Genomic DNA, 22,709 nt, shown 5'->3' on the forward strand with positions numbered 1-22,709 from the left:
AGCTTTGGACATCAGAAGCACAGAAATAAAAAATTACGCTAATAGTGCAAGTATTTATTAATTTACAGGCACGTTAATTATGTCATTAGGCAATTAAAAATTTTCTTTTTTGTAAAAAAAGTTTTTTTTTCTGTTTGTTGGAAAGCCTATGATATCCTGATCTTACAGAAAAAAATATCAAGCTGGTAATCCAAGTATTTACAGATTTATACACATTTTGACGAACCGGAATTTCCATTTCCTTACCCGCACGGTCGTCATATCCTGTGTCCACTGAAGCTTCGTCTTTTTCATATCGTCCAGCCTCGCCAAATCTCAACAATGGTGGTGTCTATCGCAAGAGGCATCCTTGAACAACCCTAAGCTCAGTTTTGGTTTTGTTGTTAAGGCGCTAGAGGATATTATGAGTTGTGTCGTCAAATGACGACGCCAGGGCCGAAAGGGTTAAAGTAATGGACAAGCGAGAAGCTCCGAGAGAACTAATATTACAGCGTTTTTTATTTAAAAATGCTCCATGCATGGCTCTCCTTTTGCCAGCACTGGGACATTGAGCGAAAATAGCAGTATTTTTATGGCCGAAGTGTATGGTATTGTAGTTGCAGTGAATCCATTGCACAAGACAAAATACAAGAATTCATCATCGTTACGCGCTCTCTTAATATGGTTACGTTGTCCTAAAAACGTTATCTACACCTTATTATAGCTGTAATTTCTGTTTATAATGCACAATTAAAAATGATTGTTTTATGCTATGGGCTCATGGACTTCGTGACATTTTGGGCAGTGAAATCGCTGACCATAATGTGGCTAAGGCAGCCCTCTGTAGTAGCACAACTAGTGCAGGCATACCATGGGTACCTATGTCGACATGAAATCGCTGACATGAAGGGGACTCTGTAAATACTGGAAGCTAACACGAGACACACAAACAAGGAACAAACTGCACACGGTAAAACCGCAAACGATACGCCACGAAATATTTCCGCAGGTTGCGCTAGTTGTGCAAGGCTGGAGAAACAGCAGAGCTGGCCGCCCCTCTCCCTTCGTGGGAGACTCGGCTTTTGCACCTCACGTGGATTTCCCAACTTGCCGCTGAAAGTTCTCCGTGATTGGCAGACCCGTATCGTTTTGTCCGCAGCCTTGCACACCTCTCCCAAAGTGGACTGCGTTAGCACGCACTAGAACCCGCGGCGACCGGATTCCAGTGCTCGCCCTCTGTGCTCCCCAGTTCAGGCGCAAACGCACGTGAACTGGCGCGTGAGCATGCCAGGTACGCTGGGCAGAGTGTACTCGAAGTTCGAGCTGGCCAGCACCGGGCGCTCCTGACAAGGTGCACGCTCACGTGCACTCGGTATTTTTTCTTGGTACTGTTACTGCGAGCTCGTCACGTTGTGCAAGCCCACGCGCAAGCCTGGACGTCACCGGAGACTCTTCACAAGGCAACACCACAATATTTTTTTGTGGTAACACTATAGGGTGGAGCTGTAAGCAAAACAGCTCTTCTGTTTAAAAACAACATATCCGTTGAGGTATCCATTTTCAGACTTAAAATAGGCCACACACTCTTGCTTTCTAAATGGCGCACATACACCAACGTGTGATAGCTGCTGGGAATGACTGAACAACACTTTAGTGCAGTGTAATGCTTAGAACATGCAAGATGACGGCACTTTTCTGTACTTTACAAGCATCAGATTCCGTTAAACCACTCATTGTGTTTATGTGATGAACCAATGTTTTGAACTGAGCGTGTTTTGTCGTACCTTTATGACAGAATTTCTAACACTTGTCTTGCATTGAGCAAAACCTCCGACCCCCTTAGAAGCGAGGCCATACTGAGGGCCCCCTTGTGGGAGCCAGACCCTCCCAGCGCCTGTTTGAGCAAGGGGCGTGTATTAAGGCTTCTGGTGCTCTTCGCATTGTGACATTGGCACGTTCATTCATCGTTATGATCAGTGTAATGTTTTGAATTAAGGGCCCTGTTCAGCTACAGAAGCAGCATTTTCATTACCGCAACACTCATTCCATGCCGAGTTTAGCCACAAAGAACACACGGAATGACCACACAACATGGTTCTGGCGCTCCTGGGCCACATACGCCCTTGTACATTAAACACCCACACACGTTTACTTGTTTCACAGATCTGGTTCATTTGCAGGCCATATTGTGTTGCACTGCTGTGGTATCTGAGATAATTGTGGAGTAATGTGATACTGTCATTGTGTAAATAATAATTTTGAGCTCGTGAAAGCTTCGCAAAGTGGCAGCATTTGGCACAAGCTGCCTGGGGGGCATTCAGGGGCGTCCCTACTGGCAGGGTTCGTGGCCTTTGAGAATAGAGCTCCATGGGTGAGCGCAACTTAAATCTAATGCATCAAATAACAGTGGAAGCAAGTTGACTTTGAGGGGACAGTACTCACACCTCCCTACGTGGGAGCTTGGGGTGGGTTTATACGGCTAAAAAGCGCCGTATAAACCACAAGCTCCCAGCTTGGAGGGGCATCGCGCCTTTCCCTTCTCTTGCCGTCTCGCAGCTGTTCCTAAAGGGAGTTTGTACTGCCGCTAGACTCTGCGGGGCTGTGGGAAGAGCCTCGGGGTCTTTGTTTCTATAGGCTTGAGGAGCTCGCCCCCGTGGGCCGCCAGGACTTTCGCATCAGCCACCATGCACACTGATCTAGTCCCCAGACCTAAACATGGCAAACTGACGTGGTGTTTGAGGTGCGCTGCATATCCCAGCCTCTCCACACATGCTGTTCTCGAACACAATAGGTGAGGGGTAAAAAGCACAAAGGCTCATGGGTGCCTTGTTTTCTCCCGCGGAGAACCGCCACTTCCGGTTCGGGAGCTCTCCTGGCCTCCCGTACGCCGTCGGCTTTCATGCGCGTGTGTGCTTGTTGTTTATCTGTTTCCACCGGGGAAAAAAACGCTCATGCATCAGGAATTTCATAAATAACAAGGATTGACCCTACTAGGAGTTTATCTGACAGGTAAGCACCCTGTGACAGATAAACCACGCACGCACGCGCCTGACAGCCGCCGGCGCACGCAGACGTACGGGAGGGCAGGAGAGATCTCGAACCGGAAGTGGCGGTAGCAGACGACGTACCCATGAGCCTTTGCGCTTTTTACCCGTCACCTATTGCAGGCAGAATCGCCTCCTCTGCTTTGACTTTGTCTTGTGCTGTGTACGGTTGTTTTTGCTACCTGTTCAGGGTCCCATTTCATTTGGGGCACTCGTGCCTGTCCCTTGCAGCATGATCTCATTGTCAGAGCCACTATGCCCGAGTGGCTCTGTGTGAGTGTGAGTGTCCCCCGTTCTGTGACGCAGTGTGTGGCCCACCCTGTGCGAGGGAGGCATGCTGCGGGTGGCGGTGCTCACCCTGGCCCTGGTGGCCGGAGTCCCGTTGCTTTCCCCGAGCATCGACTACACGGACGGGGGCCTGGAGGTGGACGTCGGGGACGCGCAACCCGGCTGGGACCTGCTGCTGGTGCGGGCCATTGAAGGGGAGGAGGGGGGCCTCCCCTGTGCGGGCCCCTCCACCCTGGTGAAGCACCAGGCCATCCAGGTGAGCGGGGAACACCGCCTGGAGCCGGAAATGCCCTCTTGAGCAGCTGCAGTAGGAGACACGGCAGCACACCCAAACTCGGCCACCTTTAACGCCCTGTCATACGTATTACACCATCAAACTGTGGATTGCTGACACGTCGAATAAGAGTGCTTGCCCATTTGGAAACCAAATTAAGCACCCAAACAACCACCTGCACAGTATGCAGCCCAATGTGAGCGACGGCTGCTCTTCCTGCAGGCCCCCAGGGTTAATGCCCGCATGGCAGGGCACCAATATGAACCTACGCACCTAATTGCATTGGTTTATAGGCCTATTCTATAAACCAAAGCACCTACTGAGCAATACCCGGAAGCTATTGGTGTCAATAAACCAATAAGCAATTGTTTTTGTCTATTGAAGTGTTTCAATATCTCAACATGCATGCACTTTGAGATATTGAGGTGTTTTTTTTTTTATGTGTGACCGGTAAAAATGCCAAAAAGCTAGGGGTGCACAAATAGCAATTTTTGCTTTTGAAGTGAATACAAAATTAAGTGAACAATGATTTTGTTCAAATAGGTGTAAATAAAAGCACATGTTGAACGACTTTCAATTGGAACACTGAAATTAGTAATTTTGTATGAAACATGGTTCAGTAACTGTTGCCTAAAGAAAAATGACAGGCTTGCGTAAAAGATTTTTCGAACCTTTTACGTGGCATAAAAAAAGCGCAAAGAAGCTATCCTGCTGCTCTTAGGTTTGTCGATATATTGCATGAGGGCAGCTTCCGCCTCGTGTGGTGACTTCAACCACAAGCGCTTTATTGTACAGTGTGATTAGGGTAGTGTAACTATATTTGGACAAACTGCATGATTAGCCCAATATATTTTGTTATAAAAAAGACACGTAAATGAAATTTTCATGTGTCGTTATGTCAGCTATCAAAAAAGGAAGAACTCTATATGAGGCAACGTAACGCATGAAAGATTAGCTTTGTTCATAAACCCTGCTCTGCTCTGCATGCCTTCATCGCGTGACGATATCATCCCTGCATTGCCCTTGCTCGCGGATCTCTTTCCAAGTCCTAACAACACATTTAAACGTGCACTGCAAACCACCTTTGTGAGTGAGTGCCCCTCAAGACAGCTTCATCTCAGTGTCTATCAGCATGAAGCAAGACAAGCTCACGTCACTGTTAAAAGAAGAGAAACATTACAGGCTTAAAAAAAATCTGTGCCCCTCCACTCTGCGTAGAAGGATGACGAGTGAAGATGGCCACAGTGCAACGAGTATGCGAAACAAAACACGATTGTTTGTAATTTGTCACTGAGCGTACTTCATAGTAAATTAGCTGAATGAAACTTGCAAGCACTAAGGTTCTATTCTAGCGCACAATTATGGGGCTGTCGGTTTCCTTACTGTAAAAGCCCATGTATTGATGGCAGACGGGAATTCCGCAATATCTACACCTTCTCTGTGAACTTCGTAATTACGAAATGTAAATGAAATTTTGTGTAACTTTAGAGTCGTTTTAGCGGCTAATTGTCATATGATTTGTTTTGGGGTAATTCCGATTAATCAAGATGTACAGTCACGTTCTGTAACAGTATACTCTGTCTTAGGGCACCATGTGCCCTAAGACAGAGTATTGACAGAGTATTGACAGCAGACGGGACAGCCAACTTCTCTATGATCTAATTATCACAAGTACAGTGGACTCCAGTTAAGACGAACTCGGTTAAGACGAACACTATGGTTAAGACGAACAACATTTTTGCTCTCTTGTAATGCCCACAATCAAAAACCTCCACTTAGAATGGATTGCTGATAATACCGAACTTATCTTTACGATCCCTCAGGGTTCGTCTTAACGGGAATCTACTGTAGGCTAAACACTCGACGTAATAGTAATTGAGTTTTGCTAGCAGCCAATTTTGGTATGCTTTTTTTCTTCAATGTACCTGCATTAGATTGGAGAGCTACCGAGCATTCAGCAGAAAGTTGGCTTTGCATGCCGCAAGATTCAGAATTCCTTGTCTACGCGACTCGGTCCACGGATGCAAAAATTTTCAGAAAGGAGTCATAGACAGCTTCGCTGAGAAAAAGGATTAATTAGTGCAGCATTTCATCAGAAAATCAGGTGTAAGTTGGCAGGGACTATGGCAATACAAGGCTGGATTTTCCTTTCTACAGAGTGATGCCAAGGAGAAAACAGACACTGCCGAAAAGCGCCTCTTTTTTGCCGTTAGCTGCACGTCACCACAGAAGTACGGGGAAGCCCCTCGCCAACATCAAAGAGCACAGCAGCAAAGAACACTGGTGGATGTTTTTGAACTTCGAAGTACTTCGGCAATTTACTTGAAATTTTCAAGTACATATTGCTATTTCATTCGAAGCCAAATAAAATAGGACAGTTTTGAATATTTTCACATCCCTACTAATAAGTAGTTCCAAGATTTCAGTAGAACCTATCTATGTGGGGCGAATGTGGATTTGGCAGTAAATTGGATGTTTTTACAAATTCCGCATTATCTGTGGTGGCCTTGAATACATCGAATTTGTTTTTGTTATGACAAATGTTCTCCTTGCAAATGCAAAAAAAACAAATTCAAGGATTTTGCTTTAAGACGCCGCTAAAAAAAACTACAGTGTAGACCTTCTATAACGTAACCGCCTACAGTGCGGTTCCAGACATAACGCAGGTTTTTCTGGCCACTGGTAGGCCTCGCATAGAACTCAATGTATAAGTGCACTGCTTACAATGAAATTGCCCGAAGCACAATACCGTTCATGGTGCAGCTTTTTGGCAGGACCGCTGATAGAGCGGTGCAGCTGAGGCTTTGTTTTAGGGTCCCAAAGAAGAAAGAGAAAAGATTCAGCCATCCGACGCAGCCCTCTAACTTAGACACAGAAAATTTAAAAAATAGGCACCCTTCAGTTCGGTGTTCCATTTGCACATGCGTGATAAGCACAACTGCCCTTCGTTTTGGCACACCTCTGAAGGTAGTGAGCCACAAAATCCACTTCTTCCTTGGGCAGAGTAAGCTGTTGCGATTACAATTTCATGCAGGTAGGCAGTTATCTACCCTTTTCCTTTTTGAACACCTGGAGATAGAGAACCGAGCCACGGTACGGGAGGTTCCCACTACCTGTACGTTGCGCTGAAGCAGCCGCCTTTGGTATCTCGACCGCAAGACGCGGATGAAAAAAAATATCCCGCTTGCATTCTTATCACGATGTCTCACCGGCGTAAGCTGGGCTGCTTCCCTCCCTGCGGCATCCGTTCTTCTGGTCGCTGAGAAACGCAGAGCTCTCAAAACATAAACACAAAGTTAAAGCCACACTCACAATTTGTTAGACCGTACAGCCGTAGTGTCTGACGCGGGAAAAAGAAAGACGAAATAAGGACTGTACCTGGGTTTTTAAGTGGCGTTCTTTTGAGTGACGATAAACAATGATTGAAAGGTAGCTTGTGATATATTTCGATTCGCGCATGTTTTGTTTATAGTGGGGCACCGCTAATAGTGCACATACGTTATAAGCGGTCTACACTGTGAAAGCATTTTTAACGAGCATTACATCTGTTCTTTACCAACATACTGATTTATGTCCTTAGCTGCTACATGGTAACAGGTACGAAGAAAGCACATGCTAACGTGATTTGCAACACATGCATTCTGTAGAAAGTGAAACCACTCGAGAAACGGAGCTTGCGAAGAAATATGCACGAGCTCCCCTTCACCGTGTGGATGTACACAACACCGCTTTGGCTCTCCTTCTCTCCATGTCGCAGGCTGGTCAGCAGAAGATCCTCTTCCCAGCTGCCGGACTGGAACCTGGCCTCTACTGCGCAGTGGTGAGCTGGGCTGGCCTGGGGCTTACACGCACGGGTAGCTTGCGCGCCAGCAATTGTGTCCCCTGTTTTCTGAGACCAGTGACGAAAGGCAGTTTAACAACAATTGTTGCTGAGCTCGTCGGTGAGTGACTCAAAGACGAAACCTGCGAGGCTACACAGACGAGGATGAACAAAGGCAAGAAACGACACATAGAGGCGCCTTACCTGTCGTTTCTTGATTGCTTCTTTGTTCTCGCCTGTTTAGCGTCGCAGGTGTGTGTGTGTGTGCGTGCATGCGTGCGTGCGTGCGTGCGTGTGTGTGTGTGTGTGTGTGTGTGTGTGTGTGTTAATGGGGTTAAAGTCAAGGCAGAAGTGCTGCTACAGGTTGCATCAGTGCCCCTTCATACGACGGCTCATGCACTTGGCAAGGCCTACGGCGGGTGTAAGACCAGCGTCCCTCTCATTTTATTGGTCTTTTGCTCCACATTCGTTTTTCTACAGCAATGCAGCAATTTCCCCTCTCTTCTTTTCTGCCTCAGTCTCTTTCAGGCAGCTCGCCTCATCATCCCCTTCTTTGTTTTTGTTTTTTCCCCCGCCTTTTTCTTCAAAAGCACCCCGTACCGTCATTTGTTTCAATTCCCCATCCAGCCGGTTTGCTTCATTGCCAGCTTCCCCTTAGCTCCTCCCGCACTTCCTTGTGCCTCGGCACAACTCGGGGAATCTCCCAACGGCACCTGCCTGCGTTTGCTGTCTTCGGCGGCTCGTGATCGGTGAAAGGCACCCATGAATATGATTTTTTATCTTTCCTAGCTGCGCGCGATGCTTGCAAACAAAGGGCTCTGACACCTCGTGATAAGACTGAAATAACCAGAGAGGCGGAAAAAGACGCGGAGCAGCTGCCAGCTCTTGCATCTGCCGTCTTATGTTTACTTGAAAAAAAAAAAAACTTGAAGGGATATATTCACGCAATGTTCACTGTGCATCACAATGGGCTTCTGCCAAGTTCAAGCTTTCCCGCAGTGCTCTCAGCAGTGTCCCTGCACACTACCCTGTGTGATGTGCAGTCTTTATCAAAAATTTCTTGGCCAAGCTGAAAGTGTGCGGGCCGCAAAAAATTCAATGTTCAAGCTTACGTCCTGAGCGACGCTGAAATGTTTTATGCTGGAAAGCTAGAGAAAACACCTTTCTTTCTTCCTGCCATAAAATAATTTTGTCATATTTAACCGTAAAGCTTATTCTTGGAATTCTTTGTCGTTGGCTTGGGTTTGGCCAAGAAAATTTTGACAAAGGGTGTACGTCACACGTTTTTATATGCCAAGTAATTTGAGACGCTAAGCAACGGGGACTGGGAGAAACACGTAGACACAGACAAGGCGCCTTGTCTGTGTCTACGTGTTTCTTCTGGTCCCCGTCGTTTAGCGCCTCAAATTATTCAGTACGTTCAACCAACCAGCCCTCGTCAGGCTTTTGTTTCTTATATGCCCTTTTGACCAGGCGCTGTGGCTGCAGAGACGCAAAGTTAAGCAAGAACATTCGTAAAATATTCGAACTCGCAGTAATGTTTTTGTGTTTCGCAGTATCAGATTTGCAGCCCATGACACGCGGATATCAGAATGATTTCCCGCCCACCTTTGGTGTGCTTTCAGTTCGCACCTTTTTGGCCACCAAATCACGAAAAGGAAGTGGTTCTGAGGCCAAATGACGGCTTCTGTCCGGACTCCTTCGGGTCGGCATGGCAGGCATGCGCTTATCCGTAAGGGCAAAAGTCACAGATAGGCAGAGCTGAGCCATGCCGGTGGCTTCGGTGTTTGGGCCAATCGCCGAGTTGTCATTGCGTGATGCGCACATCTCTGCTGCACTTTTGCTTCTTCCTGAGTCTGTGTCCAGGCTGGCCCTTGCAAATATTGAGTCGGTGTTGCTTGCAGATTTTACGCTCAAGTGAAATGCATGTCCAAAGTGTTTCAGAGATAACTAGTGATGGTATTCCTGAGTGGTTACTTCTAGCGCACGCTGTAGTGCTTCACTGGGATCACGAAGGATGTGTTTATGCACAGGAGAAATGGACATTAGCGTCTCACTTTTCTGGACAGGGAAATTTTGTTAGGTGGCAGCAGAAGTGATGAGGCGATCCATGGTCGCTGGGAAGTGGTCTGGTTACGAGCAGATGGGATGGACGTATTTACAGAATGCACATGGCGGCCATAAGACAGCATGCGCGGGGACACAGCCACTTCTTCGTCATCTTCATCGTCTTCTGTCTCAAGCCATGGCAGCATGGGACATTGTTCAGCTATGTGTCTCATGACAATGTTGTGCTTGTTGCAGCATTAACACAACAAAACATACCCTCGAAATGGTCTGGAAAGATGCCAGGTGCGCATGTTATCATGTCCACTGTGGGACGAAGGCCTCTCCCACTGACTTGCATCTTCTCCGGCCCTATGCTGTCCACTCCTTGACACCAGACTTTCCCCATCTCGTCCCTCCATTGAGTTCACGATCTTTCCCTTCTTCTTGTCGCAGCCCTTGGTAGCTACCCCATTATCCTGGTGGTTGCCAGTTTTCTGCATTGCATGAGCAGCCCAACCCCTATCCTTTGCGTAATTGAAGATAGGCTGTCTTTGAATCAAGTTTGCTGCCTTATCTAAGGTGCTCGTTCCTTGTCTCTAATTGTTCTCCTATCAGTATTCTTTCTATGGTTCATCAGGTCATAGAACCAGTAGAACCACCGGAAGAGGATGTAGGACAGGTGGAGAAGGCCCACACGCACTGGTTGTGTCTAGGCCTTCCCCTCCTTTTCTGCATCATTTTCACTGGTTCCACTTTAAGTACATTATCAACCAACTATCCCAGCAATTTACTCTCGTGAACATAAGCTTTCTTGCAAGGTTCTTAGTCCCCAAATGTCTGTGCCGTAAGTACCTGATAAATGAATAAATTATTTATTGCAGGAATGAATATTTAAGTACACATCGATTATCTATACCAATAACCATCCTTTTCAGTGACAGATATAGCTTAATGCTCACTAGTTGAGAGTACAGGTTTCTTGCTAATTTTTTTCTCAGAAGAAAGTGACAACACATGAAACGGGATGGGAAGATAAGTAGAGATAAGTAGACAAGCACCTGTGCTTCTTCCAAAGTGATGTACGAAGCGGCCCAAGTTTCAACCCTTCTCAGGTTTTGCTCAAGGCTGGGATCGGCACTGACCAAAGAGGACATTCCTCAAACTCTTCAATCGTTTCAGTATCTATGCTAAAGGTGGTCCATGTGTGTATAAGATTACTTTCTTAGAAGTTGGAACTTAGAAGGTAGGTTTTATGTGGTAAGTTGCTAATACCCTGCCTAATTACTTCGCAGCTTTTACCAGAGATGGGTAGTTACCCTGACCACTGTAATTGAGGTTTCTCAGTATTTGGGCTAAGCAATAGCTTTAATTTTGCGTACCCTGTCGGCGAGTGTTGACCCTGAAAAGAGTGAAAGAAAAAAAAACAACATCAGAGGACGTTGCCTGAAATCAACGAAGGAACAGTACAGGAAAGGTAGAAAGGTTAACCAGGGAACTGTCCAGTTGGCTATCTTGCACTTGGGGATGGGGTGGGATACAGGAATTACCTCACACTCTAAAAGGCTCGATTGCAGGGACAGAAATCACATGGCTGCATTTTTAGGACATCTTCTACCGTAGTGGGGTGTGGAACGCTGCTTCGACATCTTGCAAAGCCTTGCAGCGTTCGAGTTGACTGCACCAAGCCCTTAAATTTCGTGCCGAGAAGGGCTGGCAGACAGGTCAAGTTCCTATGGGCCAAGCACCTGAGTGGCCCTGAAACGTTCTCCCTCTGTGTGCAGGTGGTGTCGCCAGCAGGGAACCTGACGTCGCTGCGGCCAGCTGAAATCAAGGCTACACTAGGTGGGAACCCATTTGCAGAGCCCTTGTGCGAGCAGGCGCTCACGGGGTATGGGTTGGGGCGTGAAGATTCGAGGTCGATGCATCCCATGTTCCACAAAAGTAGAAGGTTGGACATGTGCTTCCATGTGTAAATTCCACTGCAGAAGTGCACAGGGTGGGGTGAGGGTCAAGTGTACGTGGTGAACAGGATACACATTCCCAATCGTTGAAGGGGACATGCCCTGTGTTAGCGTTTTGAACGAGCCAGCAGCTCTGCCCACTACGCAACAGCACTTCTTCAACGCAAAGAGGTTGTGGTGCCTCATCACAACGAGGAAACGCCATGCGACAGTTGCATCCACACTTGAAGACTATTTATTCGCACCTTCCAGAATAGCCCCACACGTGGCTATCCGAACAAATGAGATGGTGAAATGCTAGCACAAAGACGCAGTTGAAGCAGTCCTTTTCCTGTTGGTTCTGATCTGGGAAACAGGACGGCTGCCCAAATCATGGGAACATGCGGGCATGAGTCCTGAGCTAAGGTGAGGAAGGGGCCAGTGCTTAGCTCGAAACTTCGGCCCAGTAGCCTGTGCAAGCTGCTTGCGTAACCTGGGACTTTTCTTTCTTTTCTGGAACTTTTCTTGAGTTTTCTGGGACGTTTCCGGGACTTTTCTTGAATGGGTCTTGCGTGGCCTTTTGCTGCACATCGAAGTTGCATGCACAGCCAAACAAACCACTGACAGAGCTGCGTGCCGGTGGCACCTTGCAGAGGTGGCTATCACCTATCAGGGTGCAGGGGCAAAGCTGTGGCATGCTGCCAACTCCCCCGCGCTTTCTCTCCTTCGATTCGCTGCTGTTTCTGAATATCACAATGGTCTTCGCGAGAGCTGATTCGAAGCAAAGGTCACAGTTCAGCACGGTGCGAGTGATCTTCGTGCCGACCGGAGGCCGTGAAACCGTGGCAGATGTCATCGAGGGCTTCTGCTGCCCTTCTCCTGATGCAGAGCAGTGTTCGTGCTTTCTCCCAATGAAAGAATTCCCACGGAAGGACAATTTTTTTTCACGTCTTTTTTTCGTCATCTTTCATTTTTTTTATTTCTGGGTGGAGTTTCCAAGGTAGGCGATGTGCGCCAAAAGCAAATGTGTGTGGCTTGGGAAAGGCCAGAGGCTGGGGAGCCCCGACAAAAGAAGGCAGTGGGATAGGCAGTGCAGGGATGGCCAGGAGTGGGGTGAATGCAGCTGGCAGCAGGCAGAGAGAGGAAGGTAGCGAGGAGAGCGACCTCTTGTGATGAATGGGTAAACATTGCACTTGCATCAGCGACTGTGTGCATTATCAGGGGCCTCCGGTGTCGACGTGGCCGCTCCAGAAAGTGCTAGCAACGACTTTGCCTCAAACACGGAGTTGTAAAGAGGATATTCTCCCTCTGAGTAAATTTATCTTGATTTCATATTGAAATGACGGGGGATTTGGTATGCTGAAGCGGAATACATATGCAGGGCTTGGTAGGTGCAAATCTTGTCACTTGGTTTGGCATTGCAGGTTACAACGGGGAAATTTACCGAATTTACTTGCGTAACGAACCCACTTTTTTTCCGCAAAATTCGGCATGAATTTGGGGGAGTGTTCATTGTGCGGGAAAAAATTGCAACAGATTTTTTAAAAGTTGAAATTCCACACAATAAAGTTGCTAAAATAAGCTTGTGAGAGCCTTACCATTTTCGCAAAAACACCTGGGAATTTCTTTTTTATTCCCAACATGCTAGTGGCCCCCTACTCGCCACGGAGCTGTCCTCCTGACAGCAGTCGCTTGCGGCTTCACATTCGTCGTCGGCCCACAGTGCACCGTCTTCCGTGCCGTCAAGGCACTCCAAAACTTCTTTTCTCACACCCGGAAACTTCCCTTTTTTGGGCCCACGAAACACACAGCGATCCTTGTTCACCGACCAAAAACCTTGTTTTCCCCCGTAGCGTACACGCAGTGGGTCAAGTGCCGTTCAGCTGCGCGGTTTCCATGCGCATCAACGCATGTTTCACCACCTTCAGTTTAAAACCGTCTGTGCAGCTCATGTATTGGACAATCGTACGGCGTGCACCAGGAGCACAAAAAAAGTTCGGAACACAGCTGAACAACAACACCACGGAGCGTCATGGCGAAGTCGTGGAACAGCGAGAGCAGGGGAGTGGAGTACGTTTAGTGCTTTGTTTGCACACCGCCAAAACCAGCTGGAACGGCAAAGAGCAGGGAAGGAGTGTGGAGTGTGCTTTGCACTTTCTTCGCACGCCGCAATGTTTTTATGGTGCAAGGTTTGTTTTGTGTTCAGCAGGTGGTGCACTGCAAGCGCGTAATTTTTAAATTGTCATTGTAAGGTTTAACGTGCCGACGCGACGCAGGCGATGAGCAGGCGATTTTGACCACCTGCGGATCTTGATCGTGCACCGAAATCTTGAACACACGGGCATTTTTGCTTTTCGCCTCCATCAGAAAAGCGGCTGCCGCGGCCGGGAATCGAACCCGCGACCTCATGCTCAGCAGCGCAACGCCTTAGCCAGTGAGCCACCGCGGCAAATTTTTAAATTGTGAGCTACAGCATTCCAGCTCACGTCTCCGGCTAGTGTTGAGATTTCTTTTTGTTGGAATGCGTTTTTAGCATTTCTGCGCGTACTGTGGTGTGATATCAAGTTACTGCGATCATCTACGGTATCAGAAACCATGCTGAGATAAAAACATACCCCCGCTGCATTTTTTATTCAAAGTGACAAAAAAGTAAATTCTCAAGAAGAAAAGTGAGGGGAGGATTCATTACACGAGTGGGTTCATTATGTGAGTAAATATGGTAATACCCGTGCCACACGTACACGAAAAATGACATTAAGTACTTTATGCCTTAAGTTTTAATGCCATTAATTCGCTGCTACATGCAAAAATATAATGCCATTAGCTCTAATGTCATTTTTGGTTTAAGGAGTTGCGCCCAACTCATTCGCCTTCTCGAACACTTTAAATCTACCTACTCAGACGCAATGAGCAATGAAACCAACAATACTCGCAGCACCAGAGTGTTGGCGCGGAAGCGTAGCTGAACTTCGAGATGAGACGATTTTTTGTGCCCTCTTGGCGGCGAAGTTCTGAAGACAAAGTTCACTAAAACAGCAGCAAAAGGCAGAACGTCATGTTACTTGTTGCTTAGAACATTTCGGATTTGGCTACCACTGGCAGGCGACAGCAGCTGCTGAAGCCACTTTTAGACACAGCTCACACCACTTGTTTTGAAACACACTCGTTTTCCTTCACAAAAACATTTTTAACCCTTCTAAAAAGGTTTTTTTCCGCTTTAAAGACTTCTAAAATATGAGTGCATTTCTCTTTTTGGTTATTATCACCATCATGCCTAACACATTTATGCCTGTGCATTTTGGCGTGTAGCACGGACCGCCCAAATAATGTAATCCGGTTTCTTCAGGCTTTAAGCACTTAAAGGCCAACTGCACTCAAATTTTTCTCGGTCCAAATTTGATCCATATAAGCAGTCTAAGGTCTTAAAATCACCTTGGCGAAATCGTAAGTCTCATAAGCAACCAGCACACTAGGTACCGTCATTCACAGTAGCTCCGTGCAGACGACGTTTGCACCTGGCGGAGGGTCGCCGAAACAAGTTCCGAGCGGCCTGTGACGGAGGTAGGGAAACCTGTCCCGTGGAGCTCGCGCTTTTCTGGCGACTTGCACGGTGCTCCGCCGGGCACAGGGACGCGTTTGCCCGAGGTTTCTCTGCTACACCACTGCGCTGTACCGCTGTCGCCATCACATTCTTCAAAATAACCGTACCGGTAGCAATATCCGCCTTTTTTTTTTTCAGTGAAATAAAAGATTATATAAGCCTACAAACTGTATGTGCGTTTGCAAACGTTCTGGAGCTAGCTTAACTCTTTTTACTTGGAAACAATAGTTCTAGTAAAAAAAAATAGCGCGACACGCATACTTGCCTTACATTTGTCATTCCTATTGCATCTAGCACAGAAAAAAAAGATCTTTTATAAATTCTTGACCACTTGCACTCCCGCGTCCAACGCCATTCCCATCCCTTGGACCTGTCCAAAGTTTTGCGGCCTAACTACAGTTGTTGCACACGCGGGTATAAACATTTGTGCGAATTTTGACTCGCTCTCTAGTGAACCAAAATAAGCCTTGCTCGTCGTAACAATTACACCCGCACAAATATCGGCCGTCGTCTTCGCGAAGTGCGAAAGCTAACAAAACTGCTCTTCTCGTAAACAATACACTTATTCCCAAATGAAGTATTTACTTTTGTGGAGCGCTGTTTTTTTATAATTCCCAAATGAAGTATTTAGTTTTGTAGAGTGCTGGATTTAGTTTACTTGAAAGTGACATGTTTTCAACAGCACATGTCTCTGGTGAAAGTAGAAAACAGCGGTAGATAGGTAATTTTTTTCGTGTTTTAGTGGAACATTTAGCTGTGGAAGCTGTCCTACAGTTTTAGATCCCTTTTATAATTCGATTCTCTGTGTGCGCACAGAGGAAAAATACTGGGCCGATATTCACAAAGCTGTTTTCACGTAATGTATAGTAAAAATGGTGATTGATCTCCGCCCGCCTCTGGTTTATTCCCTTCAAAGAAAGCGATGTGACAGCCGAGGCGCCAGCTAACCAAAGCTGCTTTTCGATTTTTTACGAGCAACTAGCTTTGTAAAACAGGGCCCGCCTTTTCACCCGCAATGCCAAGGATTGCCACAACGGCAGTTATTCCGATGTAAAAAGAACTGTCGTACGGCCTACTTCATTTCGATTGATAGCAACGTGATGTCGGAATGGCGCCTAACTCCATTATCCTGGGCAAACGCTAGTGGGAGTTCTTCTGTGAAAATACCATTGCGAAACGCGACGCTACCACGCGCATTTGAAGGCAGCTCTGAGTGGCCGCCGGTTCTAGCGCGGCCGCTTCCGTTTCATCACGTACGTGACGTCCGGCCGCCGGTAACGGCCGCCTTTTCTATTCAGTTTCGGTTGCGAAAACGCCAATGTTGCGAGCCGTTTGTGTCGCTCTCTTTCATGTTTGTAACGTAGTGTTTTGCATTTCGCACTGTTTTATGTGTACCATTAAGTTACATTAGTTTTACGTTGTCGAAAATTTGAGTGCAGTTGGCCTTTAAAGTCATTTAGTCATTTTTTGTGTACGTGGCCGCCTGTGGTCCACCGACGGATGGGCTGTTCCGTTGTCCGACCCTGCTCCACCACAAGGGTCGCAGGGGGCGAAACCTGCGCGTCACGAGGAGCTCTGAAGGGACCATGAAGACAAAATGCGTACAACTGTGCTTAATTTGGAAGAACCGCCCTGGCCTTTGGTAATGCACAGTGCCAGCCACGAAAGGTGTTTAATTAGCCGATGAAACGAAAGAAATATTGAACAACTTTCAAAGTTTGCGCTACATTGACATATTACAGGCAGGAGTGATGGTATGGGGCAGCACTAAAAGCATGGTTATCAGTGGGTTTAGTGCCCGTTAGCCTTCAAACACAACACGATGGCCCAGTGACACGATGGCCCCACTGCAATAGTCCAGTCACGTATCATGGCAGTGGATTGGGTCAGCGGCCACTTAGAATTAAACACAAACAAGATTCTGCGACATTCTAGAGGAATGGCCAGAAAGTGGCTGGAGAGCTGGCTCTGCTTCATATGTTCTCTTTAATATCTCTGCTATTGACTCAAAGTTGGCAATAAAATTGCGTCATTGTTACGAGCCTGTCTTACCTTTATGGCCCCTTTAAGTGAGCTTAACATGGCACATCCTTTACTAGGGCATCTGCCGGCAGTGCAGTGTGCGCACTTCACAAAGGCTATAAAAGCTGCTGGGCTGCTTTGCAAAAGCAGATCCCATGTGGTGCACTTCGTGCACGCTTTTTCCCACTGCTTCAGGGGGCCACCGCAACAGTGCAGAGGAAAGTGGGCTCCTACCGGTGAATGGTATCGGCTTGCACGATATGCCACCTGCAACGGCAGACGTTTTGCTTATTAATGCGAAAAATTACAAAAGCCTAGAAACAAGTCTCATCACCCCTAACACTTTCTCTGGCTACAATTTGTGACATCCAAAATTATGGTTCGCAAGGCAGGATTGGTGGGGGCTCGTCTCAGTGTTTTCGTTTTAATTTTTTTACAGAAAAGAGTTGCAGGTACTTCCGCTGAGTCCATGGTTTTTGCAAAAGCTGCGACCAACTGTTTTTGAACATAATTTAGTTTTCATTTTTGAACATTTAGTTTTCACTAATGATTTGTTTTCCATAACAGGCTGGGGTGCCATTGTCAATTGCATTTTTCTAGATTTTCAAAAAGCGTTCGATTCAGTTTCCCATCAACTTCTTTTGTTAAAACTTAGTGTTCTTAACATAGGAAGCAGTTTACAGTTTACTCAAGTAAATAGGGTGTTTTTTGTCTAACCGAATACAATATGTAAGTGCTAACAATTGTAACTCACCGTTGCAACACGTAACATCTGGAGTACCGCAGGGTTCTGTGTTAGGTCCCTTACTCTTCCTAATTTATATTAATGACCTTCCTAACAGCATTTTTTCTACAATTAAACTTTTTGCTGATGATTGCGTGATTTATCGTGAAATAACTAACCCGGAAGATTCCGTCTCTCTCCAATGCGACATTAATACCGTATCTTCTTGGTGCAATAATTGGCTGATGCAACTTAACGTTAAGAAATGTAAAATAATGAGAGTTTCTTCTGGCGTCAAGCAGTACCTATTTCCGTACGAACTTAACAATGTACATTTATCTTCTGTCTCTTCTTATAAGTACCCTAGCGTCCACATTAGCACTAATCTGCAATGGCATGAACATATTAATTATGTTAGTACTAATAATGCTAATCGCATTTTTGGCTTCTTACGCCGTAACTTTGCTTTTGCTCCAGTGTCTTTAAAGCTCTTATTATATAAAACCCTTGTTAGATTAAAATTACAGTATGCATAATTGGTTTCGGACCCTCGTATGGTGGTGTTGTCTTCATCCTTGGAAGCCATTCAGAACCGGGCTGCTCGATTCATTGTCACAAACTACTCACGAACCGCTAGCATCGCGTCAATTAAATCTTCTCTTAAACTCAGTGAAATTGCTGCTAGAAGGAAAATTGCGCGCTTGTGCCTTTTTCATAAGATTTACTTTACTAACCCCATTCTAAAACAGGCTCTCATTTCTGCTCCATCCTACAACACCGCACATAACGATCACAGGTTCAAGGTAGGGGTTCCTACCTGTCGCGCAAACCCCTACTTTCACTCGTTCATACCCAAGACCTGCGACGGCTGGAACCACCTCCCCGCCTCCATCGCCAGCATTCCGGATCCTACATCATTCAAAACGGCTGTAACTAATATTGTATGAAATGTTAACCACTCCTCTCTGTAACGCCTTCGGGCTTTGAGAGTATTTTAATAAATAAAATAAACAAATAAGTAAATAATTGTGAGTACTTTCAGTGAAGGGCTTTGCATTGTCATACAGGTACCGTAAAGTTCCGAGAAAACGCCCTCCCCGAAACACTGCCCGCTCCCCTATACAGATGAAATATTCAATTTAGTGAAAGACGCCAAAAAGATCGACGGCTTTAGTGCCGATGAGTGCGCAAAATAAACGCGAATCATCTTTACATGTGTTCATGCGGTCACGTGCTTGTGCTTTCCGATTGGCCCGAAAGTTCGCCCATCCAATATTTTTCACTTGATATTTCTGTACTTTGGGTGGCTGTTCTTCTGGCACGTTATGGTACAACTGCAAGATTTGAGTAGAGGAATGTGAGACCTGTTACCCTGTGCTACTGCCAGTGCCTATTTTTATATCACAAGCAATCGCAAAGGTCTGAGGTTACTAAGTGCAATCGGGCCTGCAACCTCCCTGGCCGTCGACTGCCATGGTGGAGAATCACACCATCATTCCCTACTCGTTCCCCGACGCGGCAGCACTCTGTCGCTCTTGAAAAGAAATTTAAAGAAAAATTGGAGGGAAATGAGAAAAAAGCTGACGGCATTTGTTGTTCATTTCTAGACAAACGAGGCAATCGTTTGGCACCACAAAAGAGTCGGGACAACTTTGAAAGATGTGACGTTTTAGGTTAAAGCGCGAACTCACTGGGACTGTGGTGTTTCTTTAGTAACGAGGGCAGCCTTCACTGCATTTTTGGCAGAAAAAGAAGGTGTGGAAGGGTGTGGAAGGGTCTTGTTGGTTGTGTTCACAGACACGGGCCCCAACCTGGTGAAGGAACCCACTCGGGCGAAGCGGTCACTTGCGAAGCGGTCACTTGAGGAGCCGTGCCGCAATTGGTCTGCCATGGTCATCCCCAAAGGAGATTACTACCGGTGAGTTCTTGCCTTCGCGCCTGTTCACTGCCGCAGCTGTCACTGTGGGCGAGGTTTCAGCCATTGGCCGTGGAAGCTTGTTTCGTGGGGAAGCTTTAATTGGCAACCTTCATAGGCAGCGTGTGCCTGACATTGGGGCTCTTCGGTTAGACTCAGTGCGGGTAATCCTCCATAGGGATATAGTGTGTGGGAAAGGAGCGCCAGATTGCTTCTCGTATAGTGTGCGGTGAGTCCCAGGCTGTTGATGTGAGCTCCCTCCCCTGCCCTTGCCTGCTGTGCAGACGCGCCATTGAGGTCTACGTGGAGTTAGACGTTCACCCTCGCTGCGAGAAATTGCGAGTGACCCTGTTTCGTCTCCGCGATGAGGATGCGTCTAAAGGGGACTGTGAGAATGTCATCATGGATGTGGACAACCAAACGCACCCACTGCGGGTGAGTACAAGAGCTTTTCACACGAGTTGCCTGGGGTGGAGACCAGCAATACTCCTCGGGATGGCTTCCTTCTGTGGATCTTAGTGCATACCTGTGAGGGGGGGGGGGTTCGCGGTTGCGTTTTGTGCGCATTAATCGCGTGGTTTGAGAACTTCAGCCTGCGAGCAAGGATACGCTGTCTCTGTTTGGCCTGCAGATGGGTGCAGGGGACGTGTGGCCCTGTCGAATGTGTCGAAACTTTTCCTCTCAGTGGGCACGTAATTTCTGCATTTAAAGACAGCGAGGACGCGAGCTTCTTAGGTGGAGTGTTTGAAGCAGTGGGATCTCTGAGTAACAGTAGCCAGCTTTTCGCAGCGGCAATGTCTGGATGGTGGGAAAAAAAAGACATGATAAAAGTAGAGCAAAAAGGCTATCGAGTAACCGCTCCTGGAGTTGCCCCATTGAAGCGACAAGTCCTTGTACAGAGCCCTAGGGCAACTGATTCGACTGTGCCTACGTGCCTACACCCACCATCCCTTCAGGGCTCCGGCTCGCGCTTCTCTGCCGTGGTTTTTCTCCTGGCCGTCTTTGATCTGCCACCTACACTCGATCACGTTAGAGTTTTACAATTCTGGGTTTGAAAGGCGCAGCCAGGGTGGGGCGCGACCATCCTCTCAATGCCAGAACAGAGCTGCCCTCCATCTGTGCCAGGAGCTGAGTCTTGCGGCCTCTCACAGGTTCCAAGATCGCACGCTGTCATGCAGCCACTGGATACCTGCCGCTCTGGCAGATAAGGAGGCAAATGGGGAGCAGCTAGGCAAGGTGCAACAACCACGCCTTGCGCTTCTTGCACAGTGCTTTATCCCGTCTACGAGACGGGTGCGATTTTGGCGATGTGTGGGCAGCATTGCGTGGTGTGCGTGGGAAGCAATCCGCGACCTTCCTCTGTGTCATGTGCCCCCTTTGACGAGGCAGCGTGACGTGAGGGGGCACATGACAGGGAGGAAGGTCGCGGATTGCTTCCCAGCTGCTGTGCTCTGCTTTCTTGGCATGCTGGCCACGAACTTTCCACTGAAGGAAGTGTCGATACTGTGTGAACGGCTTGGCCAAACCGCGGTTCTACTGTGCTGGTTCTTTCCCTGCTTGTGGGGAGAGAAGCTTCCTCTGGGGTCCTGTGGCATCCACCCTTGGCTGTGGGGTTTGTTCACTTGGTGTGTCAGTCAGCTTGGTGGGGGCAGGAAGTTGTTGAGGGCCCGCGAAAGGGCTCTGGCCGCCAGCCGTGAAGCGGCCTTGAATGTGTGCACCACGATGACTGCTGTGCCTATGATGCAGGGGCACTCCCTGGATGTGCGCTTCGAGAACGTGTCTTCTGGAAACTACTGCGTCCATGTGAGTGCCTCCCGGTGGGAGACTCTTCTCTAAAGATACTTCCTAGTCAGCGCAGCCTAGTGACGCATGGCGCCATCTAGGGGCACGTTTGGTACAGTGGAACCTCGCTGATATGTGCCCTGCACTTACGACGACCCGCTTCTTACAGCAGATCACCACGGTCCTGGCAAACTCCCCATAGTAACGATGCATTAAAAACCCCAATGGTATGGCACTGGGGTGCACACGGTCCACTTCATACGACGGGCCCTGGCGCGGAGAAACCGGCGTTTTTCCAATCTTTTACACTGCTTCGACCCCTCGTCTCGACCGTTTTTATTCTGAACCCCCGACGCTGCTTGATGTGCAGAGGTCCGCATACGGGCCGCACCACTTGCTGAAGGGGCGCCAGCAAGCAGATGGGCACTCGCGAGTGGGAGTCAACCTTAGACGGCCCCACACGGCAGCAGTGCGCCAACGCGCCAACCGCGAGAACCTGAAGTTCAGGTGGCTGGCGGACCGTTAATATGAAGCTCACGTCGAGCCGCCGCCGAACTTGAAAACACATACGACGCGACCTTACGGCTATGAACGAATACCCGCTTGCCTCGCCCGCTCAATCCGAGTTTCTTCCTTTCACGATACTCTCTCTCCCACCCTTTCCCCTCTGCATATCAGTGTCTTTCAAAGCAGCGTTGTCGCTCCACTGCTTTCTTTTCCGCTTTTTTTTTTATCGCTGCCTAGTATTATCGTTCGTTTCGTTTCATGGGCCACTGTGGAAAGGAGGGGGCACAAAATAGGTTTTTTTTTTTTTTTTTTGACACGAAAGTGTTTTTTATGCCGGGGTCGACCAAGATCTAACTGACGTCATATCCGCCACGGAAATGACATCGCCAGAAAACTTGACGCAGCGGCGCCAGGATTCAATCCTCGAACTCTTCCGTCGCGACGGGAGGTACGAAACGTGATCCCGACTACGCTACGAGCAGACGCGTGAGTAGGGCGACAAACGCGCCTTATTTAGGGGAGGCGCCGAGGTGCCGACAGTTGGCGCCTCGATTACAGCGCCTACGTGTACGGGAGACACGCAGCGTAAGCTGCGTAGAAGCCGACTTGCTGGTGTCGCGCTGGTGTCGTGACGTGACACGGTCCGCTGCAGCGTGTGTTCACCAAACGATTCGCTGATGACTCGTTTAGTTTCGTTGACACGGACGGTTTGCGAGCGCCTGTGGTTCCAGTCGGATTTACACAATGCTCCGACGCGTGCAATC

General features: G+C 47.8%; 1 protein-coding gene across 5 annotated transcripts in view; it reads left to right on the top strand.

The window, feature by feature from the left end:
• Positions 1 to 22,709, top strand: part of LOC144153581 (uncharacterized) — a 68,385-nt gene that overhangs the window by 9,294 nt on the left and 36,382 nt on the right. For 3 of the 5 annotated variants that reach the window (XM_077685217.1, XM_077685216.1, XM_077685220.1), the window contains exons 2-7: positions 3,330 to 3,567; positions 7,343 to 7,405; positions 11,236 to 11,296; positions 19,539 to 19,659; positions 19,941 to 20,091; positions 21,403 to 21,459. In XM_077685217.1, coding sequence (XP_077541343.1) covers positions 3,358 to 3,567; positions 7,343 to 7,405; positions 11,236 to 11,296; positions 19,539 to 19,659; positions 19,941 to 20,091; positions 21,403 to 21,459 — 663 coding nt within the window. In that variant the 5' untranslated portion in view covers positions 3,330 to 3,357. Of the gene's footprint in view, positions 1 to 3,254; positions 3,568 to 7,342; positions 7,406 to 11,235; positions 11,297 to 19,538; positions 19,660 to 19,940; positions 20,092 to 21,402; positions 21,460 to 22,709 lie in introns of all 5 variants that reach the window. The other 2 variants (XM_077685218.1, XM_077685219.1) reach the window with 1 other exon arrangement.

Source organism: Haemaphysalis longicornis, unplaced genomic scaffold (assembly GCF_048455015.1).
Source record: "Haemaphysalis longicornis isolate Haplotype H1 unplaced genomic scaffold, Haemaphysalis longicornis Haplotype H1 scaffold_9, whole genome shotgun sequence".
Lineage (NCBI taxonomy): Eukaryota > Metazoa > Arthropoda > Arachnida > Ixodida > Ixodidae > Haemaphysalis > Haemaphysalis longicornis.